The 18,503-nt window shown below is 34.9% G+C and overlaps 2 protein-coding genes and 2 long non-coding RNA genes across 4 annotated transcripts in view; 2 read left to right on the forward strand and 2 right to left on the reverse strand.

Annotated features, from left to right (window-relative positions):
• The first annotated feature begins 7,223 nt into the window (after positions 1 to 7,223).
• On the forward strand, positions 7,224 to 8,699 carry LOC120359628. Its single transcript, XR_005576407.1, has 2 exons — positions 7,224 to 7,594; positions 8,481 to 8,699. It is a non-coding gene; the product is annotated as an uncharacterized LOC120359628 (long non-coding RNA).
• On the reverse strand, positions 7,720 to 8,888 carry LOC105198939 (transducin beta-like protein 2). The gene is made up of 3 exons (XM_039457716.1): positions 8,467 to 8,888; positions 8,193 to 8,375; positions 7,720 to 8,103 (listed from the first exon to the last, which is right to left on the reverse strand). Exons 1-3 carry the CDS (start codon positions 8,696 to 8,698, stop codon positions 7,877 to 7,879), a joined length of 642 nt encoding a protein of 213 aa, XP_039313650.1. The 5' UTR covers positions 8,699 to 8,888; the 3' UTR covers positions 7,720 to 7,876.
• Positions 8,889 to 9,774: 886 nt separating this feature from the next.
• On the reverse strand, positions 9,775 to 12,472 carry LOC105198938 (mRNA-capping enzyme). Its single transcript, XM_011165811.3, has 3 exons — positions 11,255 to 12,472; positions 11,003 to 11,135; positions 9,775 to 10,912 (listed from the first exon to the last, which is right to left on the reverse strand). The coding sequence occupies exons 1-3, from the start codon at positions 12,172 to 12,174 to the stop codon at positions 10,181 to 10,183; spliced, it is 1,785 nt and encodes a 594-aa protein (XP_011164113.1). The 5' UTR covers positions 12,175 to 12,472; the 3' UTR covers positions 9,775 to 10,180.
• Positions 12,473 to 13,385: 913 nt separating this feature from the next.
• Positions 13,386 to 18,503, forward strand: part of LOC113004672 — a 46,756-nt gene continuing 41,638 nt past the window's right edge. Inside the window, exons 1-2 of the long non-coding RNA XR_005576406.1 lie at positions 13,386 to 14,896; positions 15,037 to 15,114. This is a non-coding gene — a long non-coding RNA (uncharacterized LOC113004672). The remainder of the gene's footprint in view (positions 14,897 to 15,036; positions 15,115 to 18,503) is intronic.

The raw sequence follows: 18,503 nt of genomic DNA on the forward strand, positions 1-18,503 counted from the left end.
AGTTAGAACTCTTCTCGGGGCTATCAGAACACAGAGATATTAAAGAAATTCACAAAAAAAATTTTACTCAAAAATTTTGAAATTTGACTGATATAAGTCTTCCTTTTTTCACTTCAAAAATTCGATACATCGTTATAAAAGTTACAACTCTTCTGTGGGCTATCAGAACACAGAAATATTGGAGAAATTCGGAAAAAAACCTATTTTACTCAAAAATTTCGAACTTTGACTGATATTACTCTTTCGTCTTGCACTTTAGCGATTCGATCTATTATGATAAAAGTTAGAACTCTTCTGGGGGCTATAAAAACGCAGAGATATTTGAGAAATTCGCAAAAAATTTTACTCAAAAAATTCGTACTTTGATTGATATAACTCTTTCGTTTTTCACTTTAACGATTTCATCCATAATGATAAAAGTTAGAACTCTTCTCGGGGCTATCAGAACACAGAGATATTAAAGAAATTCACACAAAGAATTTTACTCAAAAATTTTGAAATTTGACTGATATAAGTCTTCCTTTTTTCACTTCAAAAATTCGATACATCGTGATAAAAGTTACAACTCTTCTGTGGGCTATCACAACACAGAGATATTGGAGAAATTCGGAAAAAAACCAATTTTAATCAAAAATTTCGAACTTTGACTGATATTACTCTTTCGTCTTGCACTTTAGCGATTCGATCTATTATGATAAAAGTTAGAACTCTTCTGGGGGCTATAAAAACACAGAGATATTTGAGAAATTCGCAAAAAGTTTTACTCAAAAATTTCGTACTTTGATTGATATAACTTTTTCGTTTTTCACTTTAACGATTTGATCCATAATGATAATGGTTAGAAATCTTCTCGGGGCTATCAGAACAGAGAGATATTAAAGAAATTCACAAAAAAAATTTTACTCAAATATTTTGAAATTTGACTGATATAAGTCTTCCTTTTTTCACTTCAAAAATTCGATATATCGTGATAAAAGTTACAACTCTTCTGTGGGCTATCAGAACACAGAGATATTGGAGAAATTCGGAAAAAAACCATTTTTACTCAAAAATTTCGAACTTTGCCTGATATTACTCTTTCGTCTTGCACTTTAGCGATTCGATCTATTATGATAAAAGTTAGAAATCTTCTGGGGGGTATAAAAACGCAGAGATATTTGAGAAATTCGCATAAAAGTTATACACAAATATTTCGTACTTTGATTGATATAACTCTTTCGTTTTTCACTTTAACGATTTGATCCATAATGATAAAGGTTAGAAATCTTCTCGGGGCTATCAGAACAGAGAGATATTAAAGAAATTCACAAAAAAAATTTTACTCAAAAATTTTGAAATTTGACTGATATAAGTCTTCCTTTTTTCACTTCAAAAATTCGATACATCGTGATAAAAGTTACAACTCTTCTGTGGGCTATCAGAACACAGAGATATTGGAGAAATTCAGAAAAAAACCAATTTTACTCAAAAATTTCGAACTTTGACTGATATTACACTTTCGTCTTGCACTTTAGCGATTCGATCTATTATGATAAAAGTTAGAACTCTTCTGGGGGCTATAAAAACACAGAAATATTTGAGAAATTCGCAAAAAAATTTTACTCAAAAATTTCGTACTTTGATTGATATAACTTTTTCGTTTTTCACTTTAACGATTTGATCCATAATGATAAAAGTTAGAACTCTTCTCGGGGCTATCAGAACACAGAGATATTAAAGAAATTCACAAAAAAAATTTTACTCAAAAATTTTGAAATTTGACTGATATAAGTCTTCCTTTTTTCACTTCAAAAATTCGATACAGCGTGATAAAAGTTACAACTCTTCTGTGGGCTATCAGAACACAGAGATATTGGAGAAATTCGGAAAAAAACCAATTTTACTCAAAAATTTCGAACTTTGACTGATATTACTCTTTCGTCTTGCACTTTAGCGATTCGATCTATTATGATAAAAGTTAGAACTCTTCTAGGGGCTATAAAAACACAGAGATATTTGAGAAATTCGCAAAAAGTTTTACTCAAAAATTTCGTACTTTCATTGATATAACTTTTTCGTTTTTCACTTTAACGATTTGATCCATAATGATAAAGGTTAGAAATCTTCTCGGGGCTATTAGAACAGAGAGATATTAAAGAAATTAACAAAAAAAATTTTACTCAAAAATTTTGAAATTTGACTGATATAAGTCTTCCTTTTTTCACTTCAAAAATTCGATACATCGTTATAAAAGTTACAACTCTTCTGTGGGCTATCAGAACACAGAATTATTGGAGAAATTCGGAAAAAAACCTATTTTACTCAAAAATTTCGAACTTTGACTGATATTACTCTTTCGTCTTGCACTTTAGCGATTCGATCTATTATGATAAAAGTTAGAACTCTTCTGGGGGCTATAAAAACGCAGAGATATTTGAGAAATTCGCAAAAAATTTTACTCAAAAAATTCGTACTTTGATTGATATAACTCTTTCGTTTTTCACTTTAACGATTTCATCCATAATGATAAAAGTTAGAACTCTTCTCGGGGCTATCAGAACACAGAGATATTAAAGAAATTCACACAAAAAATTTTACTCAAAAATTTTGAAATTTGACTGATATAAGTCTTCCTTTTTTCACTTCAAAAATTCGATACATCGTGATAAAAGTTACAACTCTTCTGTGGGCTATCACAACACAGAGATATTGGAGAAATTCGGAAAAAAACCAATTTTAATCAAAAATTTCGAACTTTGACGGATATTACTTTTTCGTCTTGCACTTTAGCGATTCGATCTATTATTATAAAAGTTAGAACTCTTCTGGGGGCTATAAAAACACAGAGATATTTGAGAAATTCGCAAAAAGTTTTACTCAAAAATTTCGTACTTTGATTGATATAACTCTTTCGTTTTTCACTTTAACGATTTGATCCATAATGATAAAGGTTAGAAATCTTCTCGGGGCTATCAGAACAGAGAGATATTAAAGAAATTCACAAAAAAAATTTTACTCAAAAATTTTGAAATTTGACTGATATAAGTCTTCCTTTTTTCACTTCAAAAATTCGATACATCGTGATAAAAGTTACAACTCTTCTGTGGGCTATCAGAACACAGAGATATTGGAGAAATTCGGAAAAAAACCAATTTTACTCAAAAATTTCGAACTTTGACTGATATTAGTCTTTCGAATTGCACTTTAGCGATTCGATCTTTTATGATAAAAGTTAGAACTCTTCTGTGGGCTATAAAAACGCAGAGATATTTGAGAAATTCGCAAAAAATTTTACTCAAAAAATTCGTAATTTGATTGATATAACTCTTTCGTTTTTCACTTTAACGATTTCATCCATAATGATAAAAGTTAGAACTCTTCTCGGGGCTATCAGAACACAGAGATATTAAAGAAATTCACACAAAGAATTTTACTCAAAAATTTTGAAATTTGACTGATATAAGTCTTCCTTTTTTCACTTCAAAAATTCGATACATCGTGATAAAAGTTACAACTCTTCTGTGGGCTATCAGAACACAGAGATATTGGAGAAATTCGGAAAAAAACCAATTTTAATCAAAAATTTCGAACTTTGACGGATATTACTCTTTCGTCTTGCACTTTAGCGATTCGATCTATTATTATAAAAGTTAGAACTCTTCTGGGGGCTATAAAAACACAGAGATATTTGAGAAATTCGCAAAAAGTTTTACTCAAAAATTTCGTACTTTGATTGATATAACTCTTTCGTTTTTCACTTTAACGATTTGATCCATAATGATAAAGGTTAGAAATCTTCTCGGGGCTATCAGAACAGAGAGATATTAAAGAAATTCACAAAAAAAATTTTACTCAAAAATTTTGAAATTTGACTGATATAAGTCTTCCTTTTTTCACTTCAAAAATTCGATACATCGTGATAAAAGTTACAACTCTTCTGTGGGCTATCAGAACACAGAGATATTGGAGAAATTCGGAAAAAAACCAATTTTACTCAAAAATTTCGAACTTTGACTGATATTAGTCTTTCGAATTGCACTTTAGCGATTCGATCTTTTATGATAAAAGTTAGAACTCTTCTGGGGGCTATAAAAACGCAGAGATATTTGAGAAATTCGCAAAAAATTTTACTCAAAAAATTCGTAATTTGATTGATATAACTCTTTCGTTTTTCACTTTAACGATTTCATCCATAATGATAAAAGTTAGAACTCTTCTCGGGGCTATCAGAATACAGAGATATTAAAGAAATTCACACAAAGAATTTTACTCAAAAATTTTGAAATTTGACTGATATAAGTCTTCCTTTTTTCACTTCAAAAATTCGATACATCGTGATAAAAGTTACAACTCTTCTGTGGGCTATCAGAACACAGAGATATTGGAGAAATTCGGAAAAAAACCAATTTTAATCAAAAATTTCGAACTTTGACGGATATTACTCTTTCGTCTTGCACTTTAGCGATTCGATCTATTATGATAAAAGTTAGAACTCTTCTGGGGGCTATAAAAACACAGAGATATTTGAGAAATTCGCAAAAAGTTTTACTCAAAAATTTCGTACTTTGATTGGTATAACTTTTTCGTTTTTCACTTTAACGATTTGATCCATTATGATAAAAGTTAGAACTCTTCTCGGGGCTATCAGAACACAGAGATATTAAAGAAATTCGCAAAAAAAATTTCTACTAAAAAATTTCGAAATTTGACTGATATAAGTCTTCCCTTTTTCGGTTCAACAATTCGATACATCGTGATAAAAGTTACAACTCTTCTTGGGGCTATCAGAACACAGAAATTTTGTAGAATATGGCAAAAAAAATTTTGCTCAAATATTTCTTACTTTGTCTGATATAAGTCTTTCGTTTTTCATTTTAGTGATTCGATCCATCATGATATAGGTTAGAAATCTTCTGGGGGCTATCAAAAGACAGAAATATTGGAAAAAATCGCTAAAAAATTTTACTCGAAAATTTCGAACTTTGACTGATATAAGTCTTACGTTTTTCACTTTAGCAATTCGGTCCATTATCATAAAAGTTAGAACTCCCCGGGTGGCTATCAGAACACAGAGATATTGGAGAAATTCGCAAAAAAAATTTTACTCAAAGCTTTTAATCTTTGACTGATATAAGTCTTTCGTTTTTCACTTTAGCGATTCGATAAATCGTGATAAAAGTTTGAACTCTTCTGGGGGTTATCAGAACGCAGAAATATTGTAGAAATTGGCAAAAAAAATTTTACTCAAAAATTTCGAACTTTGACTGATATATGTCTTACTTTTTTCACTTTAGCGATTTGATCCATCATGATAAAATATTATCGTATTATGTAATTGGCGATTTAGGTTTTCTCAAGTTTTCTTCAGTTAATAGTTAATTATGTCTTCGTCTTGTGAAAATAAATCTGCGATAATTATTATAATGTGTAAAAAAAGACAAAATTGGGAAGAAGAGGAGACGCGTGTTTTTTTAGAATTATGCACGGAAAAACAAATATTATCAATAATGGATGGAAAAAGACATAAACATGTTGAAATTTTCCGGCTACTTGTTTCATTAGTGGAACAAAGAGGTTACAATAAAACTGCAGAGCAGATAAAGCTAAAATTAAAAAATTTAAAACTTGCATACTTTAAATGCCAAAGAGATAATAATGTTAGTGGAACTGCAACTAAACGTTGTCCATTCTATGATGAAATGGAAATATTATATGGCTGCAGCCCAAATACAGCAGCAAGCTCGTGTCATTCAGGAATCGATAATTGCATTCTATTATTGCATTCTTTCCATCAATGCCATCCAATGGGATGGCCTATTTTTCATCTTTTCCATCATTGTTATTATTGCCATCGTTGCCATCATTGTCATCCCATTTTCATCATTGCCATTATTATTACGCCATTGCCGCCACTGCCGACATTGCCACCATTTTTATTATTGCCATCATTGCCATTTTTTTGATAACATTTCCATCATTGCATTCATTTCATTATGCGATTCTATTTCCATATTGCCATTCCATTGCCATCATTAACATCGAGAACATTGACATAATTGCCATCATTTCCACCATTGCCGTCATTGCCGTCAGGCTATATATATTGTCATTGTCATCATTTCCATTATTGCCATTCCATTAACATCATTGCATTCATTCCAATATTTCCATCCCATTGCCATCCCATTTCCATCATTTCCACAATTGCCATCGATTAATATCGAGAAGAATTTGATTAAAATCCGTTACTTTACTGATTAACACTTTAATACCTTATATCGTATATTATTATATAATTCTTAATTAATTTTTTTTTTTGTAAAGTTTTGATTAATCTTTACGTGATATTTCGTAAAAACTGTTGAAAGGTTGTATTAAAATCAGATCAATAATCTTCACGTTTGTAAGTTAGAGAATAAAAATAATACTCAAGTATCCATATATTTCATTGATTATTACATTATTATCGCCGCTTGCTGCATGTCTATCACCGCGATGCTTTCTCTCTCTAACTGAAGGCCTAAACAATTAAAGGACAATCACGTTAAAAGAGAAAGAGAGAAAGAGAGAAAGAGTGAGAGAGGGAGAGAGAGTTGCGTCAAGATTTAAAAAAATTAAAAAAGCTATTTTTTTCAAAAGCATAATTTGAAGACATTTAAATAATAAAGAGTTATGTAAAAATAAAAAGATGGTATATTTATTCGTGGAAAGACATTTATTTCTTCTTCATCATATGATGCGATGTTAATTACAATTATTTTTTAAGTACTGCGTAAAATGAATGTTTCTTTATTAAAGAACCAAATTCTCTCTGTTACTATTAAACATCTTTTTTAAGTAAAAATATGATTGTGCAAAATATGGGCATAAACGTATTGATATGTATTAATATCAATGTTAATGTAAATAATTCAGACTATAATAAATAAAAAATTACGCGAAAGTAGACGTAATTAATCATTTGTGCACATTCTCGACCCCTGTTCTGGATGCAACATACGCGTTACGCGTCAGATTTTATTTGCAGCAAAATGTTGTTAGCACGGACAACAACCTACATCCATTTCTCGTGAGATGGATGTGGGTTGTTGTCCGTGCTAACATCCACACTGTTTTTAACGGCGGGTTGCAAAATGGATGTGACACGTAGTTCCTATTCTGACCAGAATAGATGTGCGTCACTAGTGTACGGGAGTTTCGAAGCGTTATAGGAAAAAGGCCGCCGTGGCCGCTCTCAGGTTCCTCTCTGATAATACTGTTTGGCTGTCTTGATTATAATCTAACTTTATTTGTATTTATTTTCATTATGTTTGAAATATAATATACTGTTACATATTTTAATTAGAATATTAATTTGCGATCGAATTTAATATCGTTATTTATATGATAGATTTGAAGTGAATTTAGAAAACAAAGTGTTTTCTAATTCGTCTATTTTATTCGTAAATAGAAAATATAATCCGTTTTTGCAGATAGATTATAGATTGGTTAAACTGAGGTTATGTACAATTTTTGTATTTATTGTATTATATCGTACTACGTAGAACATAAGTTCAAAGTTTTAGAACAATTTTTTAGAAACGCATAATGAGCTAAAAAATAGAGGAAGAGTAGGGTAAGGTTAAAAAAAAAAAACAGTTTATTCCTAATGTCGCCTACACAGATTTCTGAAATTTATTTAAATCTATATGTAAATTTACTGTAGAATGTAGATGACATTAAGAATCAAATGTTTGGAGGTTATTCATGCATACGAAAATTATCTTTATTTGCAGAAAATAGATAAATTCATGTATTAATATTTACATGATATAGAAAGCATTAGACCCCGAGATAATTTTATTTATATCTTTAATCAATCTCTTCATAAGACAATGGAGGGAGAGCGAATTCATTGTCATTCTGGACATTTTTCTCCCAGCTTCTCGAGCAATTCCTTGTTATCGCGAATCATCTTTTCCAAACGTTCTTTCGTCGCCTGCGTCTGCCGCTGCTCCAGTTTGCGTTTAGCAGACTCTATTGTGGTGCGGTATCCAGTCACATTGCGAAAAATTTTGATATGTTTATCGCCCGCAGCCAACAGATATTCTCCCATAGCGTCGAATGCCAGGCATGTTATTGGTCCTGTAAAAGAAAATTGAAGAGTTTGACAAGAGTTCTCTAAATGCATCGCGAAAATTAATTATGTAAACTGAATATGTAATTTTATTTACCAAGAAAGATATCTTCTATGGTGGTATCCAGAGCACCAGTAATGGTAGAATAAAAGGATATTGACGATCCATGGGCGATCACGAGGACCTCCGCGTTCGGAGATAAGACGAGGCTCGCTGGTGACGTCGTGTTCCAAGTGCCGGTCATCAAAACGTGCGGATCTTCTCCCTTTTCGAATTCGACTGAAAAGGAACAAACGCGCGTTGCATTTAAGAATTTCGTACATTTCACGCTTAGATCGTAGTTATTTTGTTAGTAATACTGTTACGTTACTTTTTGTGTTGTAGAAACGATATGTCCCGTCCTTAGACACGGTGGCCATCTGGCTAGTATCGGCGCTGAAACCGAAATCATGAACTCCGGACGTATGCCCAGCGAGGTCAAATGCCTTGGCCACTGTCTTGAACTCTCCAGATTTGCTGAAGACCACCTCCCACACGTTCACATCCGGTGTAAAGCCTTGCGAGTGGAAAGTATTAAAAGATAAAATATATATTTTTCTCATAGCTGGCGAAATTGTATGATTTGTTTAACATGAAACAGTTTACCCGAAGCAGCAACGAATCGGCCGCAAGGTGATATACGTGCCCGATAAGTAGATCCTAAATGCATCTCCACCGTCGCCAACGTCTGTCCCTTCAAATCCCATATAATGAGATCGTTCACTTTACTGCACGTGATGATGTATTTGCCGGTGCACGCGATATCCATTCCAACAACATCATCGGTGTGACGCTGTAGTAATAAAAACATTAATATACATAAAAAGATTCTACAAAGTATCAAATTTATACAGTAACTTAAATCATGACTAAATAATACTAGATGAAACACAAAATATATAACACAATTATATTATTTACTATTATTTTTTAAAAATTTTTACTGAGAGATATAAACAATAAGTATTTTGAATAAATAACAAAGACAAAATCATTAAACCTGTGGAAACTCCAGAGCCTTGGTTGCAGAGGCCAAGTGACCGTCCGGTTTCTTTGCGATCTTGTACACTTCGATAGTATTGGCTACGGCTTTGTGAATGATAAATGCCTTTCCATCCGGGGACCAACGTATCAAAGTCGCGTGATCAAATTCTATGTTAACGCGTAGAGATTTGCGGTCTTTCGACGTGAAGTCCTTCGCGTACCACAGCAGTACGGTACGATCTGCAAATGCAAAATGTAAAAAAATATAAAAAAGATGAACTTTTGTGCCATATAAAAGAATTCTTAACTACATTATGGAACAGCTTCCAATTTTTAGAATCATTTTTCTCCAAAAAACAAGTCTACAAATAAATTTTATCCTGCATTTCTTTTTAATTTTTCTCATGAATTCTTTTTTTTAAATTATACTATTATTTCTCTCAAATAAAAATATTGAATATAATAGAATGTATCATGAATATAATATTATTAAGAAAGGACTGATAAATAAAAGAAATAAACATATAATCGTTTTATTCTATTAATTAAATGTGAGGTAAATAATAATAAAGCGTGAATATATTATTACAAAGTCTTTTTATTCAACAATTATTAATCTCAAGTCATCAAAATATGTATATTTTACAATGAAAACAAACTGAAATATTTTGATAAAAAATAATCCTGATTAAGAACAGCGCGTTCTTTTTTTTATCACAAAATTAAATACGTAATTAATTACGCTGGGAGGACCTCTAGTGAATGGTCTATTATTCATGATGCTCATTATTCTTTTCTTCTCTATTCTATAGTAGGCAAGTAGATATTATACAATTATTTTCAACCTATTTAACATTCCTAAAAAATCAATTAAAATTTGTTGTAACTATAGCGGACTAAAATTAAGTTCCTCGGAACTAAAATTGTCTGTAATTCTAATTAAATAAATATAGATCGTTCTAAGTCTTCATTCCTTGGACAATTGTTGAAACATCGCGTTGTAAAAATCGCGACACATTTATGATTGATAATAATATAATAATGATAATGATACAATGCATTTAAGATAGTTTAGATTTTTTGTTTGGTGGTGGCATAAGATCTGCGTCATCCCGTGCAAATCTGTATCTCTCGATATAATCCAATAGCCGCTCCTTTGTAACCGGCTTGTTGATGCTCTTGCACACAGACTCGGCGGTTGTGACGGAATTGGGATACGACTTGTCTATTCGCTGACGCATGAAGACCCATTGACCATTTTCGAATTTACACTCGACAATAGCGTTGTCCAAGTCTCTTATCTGCTTGGTGATCTTTATTGTGCTAAACGGCGTACTCAATCCACCCACATAAAGATGACCGATCTTTCGTGGCACAATCCCCACACCTGACTCCGTGACGATCTTCAATTTAAAATCTACAGAGTTCAACGATAGCGGCTTCCATTTTAAGACCTCCCTGGACACTCCCGTGCAGTATTTCTCCTTGGCAGGTTGAAATATCAAACCGTCCGGTTCGTGAGAGAGCTGCTTAGCAAATTTCTCGCCCAACAGACTCTTGCTCTGAGTCACATCCCAGAAGTACTTCAGTCGCACTGAGAACGGCTCCCGTTCTTTTATCAATCGACCTTCCCTCATAGCTTTGTTTCTACCGGCGATTATCTTAGTCTCGATAATGGAATAACGATCAGGATCGAATGGTAATTTACTAACATCCTGTCCGTCGTACATAATAACGTCATACACCAAATATCTAGGAATATTTTTACCCTTATCTTTGTCGATTACCATTTCCTGCAAAATTAAGATTATGTAGAAGGTACAATTCCAATGTTTTCCATAGTTCTATAAAACAGCTATTAGGAAAGATATAAAAATATTTACACCATCCATCAAAGTATCTCTCAGACTTCGGTTTTCTCGTCCATGTGGAAATTTCAAGCCATTTACTTCAAAAACGCAGTTGTCCCTGTCTACGAAAAATACTTCTCCGTCACCTTGTACTAGCATCATGTACCTAAACAAAAAAAACAAGTTATATGAGTTATGAAGCTTTTTTTTTCATTTTTTGTACATTAAATATTCAATGTACATATGGAAGTGACATTAAAAGTAACAAATAAATTTCCAACTGACCTTGTACCATCAGCTTTCCAAGATACTCTATATGGCTTTGTGTGTAACAGCATTATATTGTCGCAATCCATGGATACAGGCTGAGAACCTGGAAATCCTGAATCCTTCCAACCACAGATCTCCTGGACTCGCCTCTGGATTCCGAATAGCTTCTTTTTTTCTAGTATAGGAGTAACACCAGGTACACCAGCCATAAACACTGGATTTCTATTAAAAGAGTTCTCGCGTCTCTTTCTCTTGCCACTTTTCTCCTCCTCACAACTTTCGTTCTCTGTGCTTGGTCCCTCGTCCAAGTCCGGGACGTTGGCATCGTCGTATTCCAGACACCATGCCGGTCTTGCGGGTGGTGGTGGAGCATCTTCCTCGTCGTCATACCTCTTATATAATTCCTTTATGTAATCACCCTTATAAATTCCAGGTGGCCTTGCAGTGGCAAACTCCGCTAGACCAGCGTCAACACTGGTACCGTCTACCTCTACCATGTAACTAATTACGAGAAAACCAGTCCTGTTGAAACCATGCGTGCAATGCACACCAATGATCTCCAGTGGATTGTGAGCAATGAAATTGCTGCAAAGCTGGACAAAGGCGCGAGTCTGCTCCTCAGACGGGGTCTCGCCATGGCCACGGCATTGCAGTTTCACGTATTTACAATTGTAATCCTCTATACTTTCCTTATTGTAAAACCTTGACGTATTGGTCAGGTCAATCCACAGACCCATCTTTAGTTTCTCACTTTTCAGATAGTCGAAGAGCATATCAAGGGTAAAGCGACATCCCTCGGACACCTGGCTGTCGTAAGCCGAGGACAGAGGCGTTTTGAAAGCCAGAAACTTACCCTGGATCAGCTTCATCGCTTTGCGCGGGCAGTCGAGCCAGCGAGGTGGCACCCCGCGATAGCCTTTACTCTCGCTCGACATTTTCGTTCGGTTAAGGGTGAGACAGATGTGAAAAGGTACGTTCCAAGTAGGAATCCTGCGATGAACGGTCCGGCATTTCACTTTGGCGTCTACGAGGGATAACAGACGTTCTGATTAGATGTCTAAGAATCTAACCTACTTCTTTGCCTGCCGAGCGTACGACGCTTCCGGCAGAACTTTCCGGCGCACTTTTGCCACGAAACCCGTACGGCCTGCGCACGAAGGCGAATTCCCTAGGAATTAAAAAGCGGCAAAACGATCTTAGGCCCAGTTTCACAACTTTGGGTTTAACCCGAGCTTAGTTGAACTACCGTCAAGTTTAACGCCACGGTTAAACTTCTATCGCGTTTCACAACCAAATTTTAACTCTAGGTTACGTAAACCTATAATCTATGCGAAGAAACTTCAACAGACTTATCTTTCTTCTAGAACAAGTAGTGTGATTGGTTGTTACCGAAGAGTAGGGAATGAGATATTACAGGTTCTATACACCAAGGCAAAAAGTAATGAACAAATTTAAAAGTTTTAAAGTTTTCTTCTTACATGTTTCCAAATCAGTTTGAACTAAACAATTAAATTCAATTGTTACTGTAAAAATTTACACTTTATTAAGTACATTAAACATTGGAACACTAATTAGAAAAAAATTTCTCATAAAATAAAGAACAACAGATTAGAATGAAAGACAAAATTGAGTTTTGAAAAAAATAAATAAATCTAAAAGACAGCCACTCAAAATAAAAAAAAAACTGTTCTTTGGAAAAACACATATGGTCATCGTAATTATAGTATGTAATCTATAAGTACTAATTTAATAATATTACAAAACTATTTTTACTGTTCTGTTTTATAAGAAATTTCTTCTTTGATTTCTCTTAGACTGCAGTAACAGATTCCTTGGTTAAGCGAAATCGAGCATAAAAATCAATGTCATCAAATTCTTCAAAATATGACGGTCGTCTTCTAATTATTCTCGGGCGTCGATTTATTATTTGCACAAAATCTTCATCGTCAGATGACGATAACATATATTCCAGACCCATATCTTGCAACATAACCTTTTTACAATTCCGTGGAGATATCAGCCATGAAGTACAATACTCGAAAGATTACTGAAAGCAGTGGCGCTGCAGTATTAAACCTCGGTTATCTACCTTAAACGCCCGAATTTCGCCGTTCAACTTTAACCGCAGTTTAACAACGTTAACCGAGGTTTAAGACAGTTGTGGGACACAATATTTACCGTAAACCAAGTTTAAAGGTTTAAACTCCGGTTAAACTAAGTTGTGAAACTGGCCCTTAATCCATAATTTAACGGGATCACCAAAACATGCTGTAGGCAACGACGTCAACCATGGTATCCGCCATTGCGTGCAACTGCGTATCAGGCGATTCGATTATCCGTCGGTGAATCGAGAGCCTCGAAATGTCGCGGTCGCAGCGTACGTAGCGCGCGAAATATAAACGTAGAGTCGAGGCAAAACTTAAAAACTGTATTTATAAAGATACAGAGCCCTCATTGGATATCACTCATCGCTCGTTGTCCATCACGTTCAGTGTGCAAGGCTCATTCATGTCACAGATATCTATACTAAACTAGATCGCTAACCTGTGGCATTAGCATATGACAGTATTGAGGCAGGAAGGATATCCGGTTTCAGCCATGTTACCTACAACAAAATGGCAGCTCCAATGCCGCTCTAATGCCGCTCTTGCTTGTCATTATGGCACGATATCGAAAAAACACACTCGATAATCGCAATTAATATGCTCAACGGTGCTCAGCGGTTAACCGGTTTAGTTGTCAAACCTGTCAAACACATACGCACTAACCTAATCTACGCGTAGACGCCATTTTCTTGTTGGGTAAGATGGCCGAATCCGGATATCCTGTCGGACACAGCTATTCAGCCGAAGGTAGCGATCTAGTTGTTAGATAGATATCTGTGATTCATGTTATTAATGATTGCCGAATTAATTACTACACTTTACACATCACCATTAAGAGTTGGTTTATAGCCGTTACCGTAAGAAATTTACCAATCGTAGTCGACTATTCTTTTATAAATCGACCATAATTGGTCAAATTCTTATGGTTACGGCTATTATAAACCAACTTTAACTTAATCGACTGATTTGTCTCTCGGAATTGACCAAATCGCATTTGTCGTTTTTATTTAACGACAAATACGATTGGTCAATTCCGATAGAAAAATCAGCCGATTAAGTTAATCGGCATTGGTGCAAGTGGCCCTTAATAACATCCGTATGAAACTGGCCAATTAGTCATTCCATTCTTTAAAGAAATATTTATAATTTAAACGTAGTAAATTACATCATTAGGCCTGTTCGTGTTGCTGCCCTTTTTGAATTAATTTTTTTGTCGTCTTTCTCTCTTTCTTACGATCGAATATATATTTATTTCATCTCGAGTGCAAAAATTTTTGAGGATTTCAAGCAACTCGAACAAACCTATTAGCATTTGCGATGGCCAATCAGGGCTCGTAATACCAATCATTCGCTTCTTTTCCAGATATCTAGGGTTCTAGTTGAAGTGAGCTTTGGTACAATGGAGCATTTGGTTGGCTGCACTGTTCCGCACTAACGCACTCTCTAGGTATTTATATAAAAGTACATACGCGAGACATATCACTGATCACAATTGATAAAACATCAAGTTATGTTAAAAATATGCATCAATTTATTTCGATGGAGACATCAGGTATTTGCTTTATGTATTTAATATATAAATTGATACATGAATTACATACAAATTTATAAAGTTGTGTACGTACATACACACAAAAATTGCCAAAACTTTATTTATTAAAATATACTTTAAAGAAAAAATAAAATTTTTAGGCGGGAGAAAAGAGGGAAAGACACTGGAGAGCAATCTTTTAGCACCGGGAAGAAGAATGACGCAGGGATTTCGAAACGGTAACGATTCTCGAACGTTCGATTTCTTAGTAAACACAAGACTGCATGTTAGTGTGTACATTCGTATTAACCGTATGCTTCCTTCGGATAAATATTGGCCGCGATCATACACGGTCACGGTTTCGTACCGTCGAAAATAGAAAGCACGATGAAGGGGGGAGGGGGGAAGGGGTGAAGAACGAGGAGTACGCGCAAATACAGCAGCAAGGGAAATCGCCGTGGTTGCCGACGAAGAAAAATATTCCGGCCTTGAGGATCCGGCGTGTCATCGGCGCCACGGCCGTGTCGATTTATTTCGCGCTGCACGAGAATTTAACCGCGTTAAAAGGCTGCCTCGGCGAACAATTTACGGTGGCGATTTTCGTAAAATCCGTATGACCCACTGTCGATTCAGATGAATCAGAGCGCGATACTCGAAAGGGACACAACGTGAACGTCCCATCGTCCTCTGGAATTGGAGAGAGCCGTTTCAATTTATTCGAACGATTATCGAAATTATAATCTGTGTATAATGAATAATTCAAATCTGCTGGTCACACAAGCGAGAAGTTTATCGGTTCCACGGCACGAACGGAAAAGCAGAGACAGATCTTCGTGCGAGCGTTATAACACGCACGCGGCCGGAGAAAGCGCGACCGCGTCTTTCTATTTGGCATCTCGTCGAGGAGAGCTCCGACCAGCCGGCCGGCGCACATTGATCCCAAAAGGTGGTTTGCTGCTCAAAATTCGATAACTTTTATATCCAGGGTAGTATCAATGTGAACATTTATATGCATAATTTTAAGTACATATATTCTTCACTAAACAATAAAGAAAAAAATGAAATATTTATATTCATGAGACTCACGATAAAAATCATTAATAAATGAAATTTTATTATTGGATCTTATAGAGTCAATCTGCAGTATTAAGAAGCAACCAGGTAACTCATCACTCCGGTCGACTTCGACAACCTTGAAATCTGTAAATTTTTGTCAGATTATGTGTTTTACAGCAGCATTTTGCAAACATAGCTGCAAAACGGTTTAACCTTTAGAGGAAGCAATATATCAGCTTTTGATGATTTAAGATTTAAGTGAATTTCATTGCCTATTTTACATTCATATACACTTATACATTTATTACGAAGTAATAATAATATATCAGTTCTGAAGTGGTGCCATTTGTTTTTTATAGACCAATACAATGACGTAGTTAACAAAATTTTACGTGTAAAACTGTAAAAATCAGCCAAAAGATTTATCGGTTCTCAGTAGATTAATGTTGTTTACACGATTTGTAAAAGAAAAATTAGAGAATCTAACAATATGTTCATTTTATTAATAATACCGTGATGTAATTTACTTTTAAAGTCATCGTGTGCTGGGGCGATTAGCGTTCGCGTATTTCCCAATTTGGATTTCCAGCTAGAAAGGCGATATTATTTTAATTTTTCTTACAATATACATATATAAACATTCTTCTATATATCGGCAGTATAAATTCCAGCTTCAGTTATATTTTGTAATTTGGACTTTTCAGCAGCAAACCACCTTTTCGGACCAATGTGCGGCTTATCGCCACGCGCTGAATTTAAGCTCGATTATGACCCGGGACAACCTGTGGCCTTTCGAAAGCCACGGTGAAGATGGAAGATACTTTAATTGGAGACAAGCTTCCTGCGGAAACTCGTTTATACGAATGGCGCGCGAGAATTCCGCGAACAACGGATAAAGATCGTCGTGTCTCGATAAATGCGAAACCGAAAGGAAATACGCGACGTTGTCGTAAACACCTTATCTTGCGGCGTGCGAGATGACCTACTTGCGGCTTTTTTTTTAATGGCAAAGATAAGCTTCGTTTAATCACCGCAATTTCAAGAACGCGAGGGGCATAAAAATTGTAAGTACGCCGAAACTGAAAATTCTAACGAAAGCAATAAATCTCGTAACAACTTTACGTATTAATTATGCAACGGGGCAAATATGAGATTTTCATTTTATCAACACAACGTTCAGATCTCTAAAACTCTAGATTCATTACGATTTTGTTGCGCGATTTCGCAACAAAATTATCTACAACAAGATTAAAGGCAATGAATTTAAGATTTATTGGAATCAATTTGACATGCCATAAATTATCTTGATTCTTTTAAATCCGCTTTTACACAACCTTTTAAGATAACAAAGATTTATGGAAATTTTATTTCTTTTTTTAAAGCATCACATTTTTTTTTTCGAGCTTATGAAGTGACATTGAGAAGAGGATGCTTCGAAACTTATTTGTGGAAATATACAAATTTATTCGCCAAAATAACTCTTTATTTAAATACGGTAACGTATTAAAATTTTGTTCCTAGCAAATAAATCAATTACTTTAAAAAATAAGATATATTTGGCAGAAATGTATACTGCGTCATCAAAATTAATTTTTTTTATAACCAATAAATATTAAAGAGGGAGAAAATGTCACAAGTAACATTTGCTTGCAAATACAGGTATTTTGACTTTTTTTCTCAGTTGAGAAACAACTTCATCGATTTTACGTTCCGTGCATGCGCTGTGTGAGAGAAAAAATTACTTTTAGTGCAATTAAATTATTAATACTATTAAAGAAACCATCAATTTATATCAAGCCAGTAATATTTACAAGTAATATTCAGCTGTTCGATGTAAATGAGTTCTTTGATGATATAATGACATATTTGAATCGAGTAGTTCTTTTTATCAGTGTAGAACTTTTCTCTCTCTCTCTCTCTCTCTCTCTCTCTCTCTCTTCAAGATGAGATTGAATTCGACCGGGGCGATTGTTAAATATTCCGGAGGCGGGACGAACCGTCGAGGATGATTGGGAAATCTCCGACGGAAAACGCGCGAGCACGTGGCCCCGCCGCTTTTGTTTGCGGATTGCGACACGCGGCCGCGTTCGTCACCGATCCCGGGGCTCCTTCTTCTTCGTCGTCCCCTTTGTGCCACGAAAGAGAAACGGGAAACGTGGGCCCAGTGACAAAATAACCGACGCGCCTCGTCGCGCGAGCACGTATACGACCGGATATCAAAATATATATTATCCGCGTACGTGTCGTTCGTCATCGATAATTCATTTTCGCCACTTACGTCGTACTTTCGTAGCATTGCGAAACGTGCTGATCGATCGTCACTAGCGTATAACTCATCCGTCCTTACGTCAAATTAATTATTCTACAGGCGCAAAAAGAGATAATGCAATTGGCGCTTAAGCGATTCAAACGAACGCATAGTGAAGCGTCTCTTTATCCAGGAAATTCCGCGCTGAATAAAATATGCGATTCTCGATATCTTTCGTATAGTATCTCTCTAGACACAATGTTCACGTCGTTTCTCGTTAAATTCATCAAGTACGAAGAGTCCTCTTATTAAACGCTCTTAATT

This window comes from Solenopsis invicta, chromosome 15, assembly GCF_016802725.1.
Source record: "Solenopsis invicta isolate M01_SB chromosome 15, UNIL_Sinv_3.0, whole genome shotgun sequence".
NCBI lineage: Eukaryota > Metazoa > Arthropoda > Insecta > Hymenoptera > Formicidae > Solenopsis > Solenopsis invicta.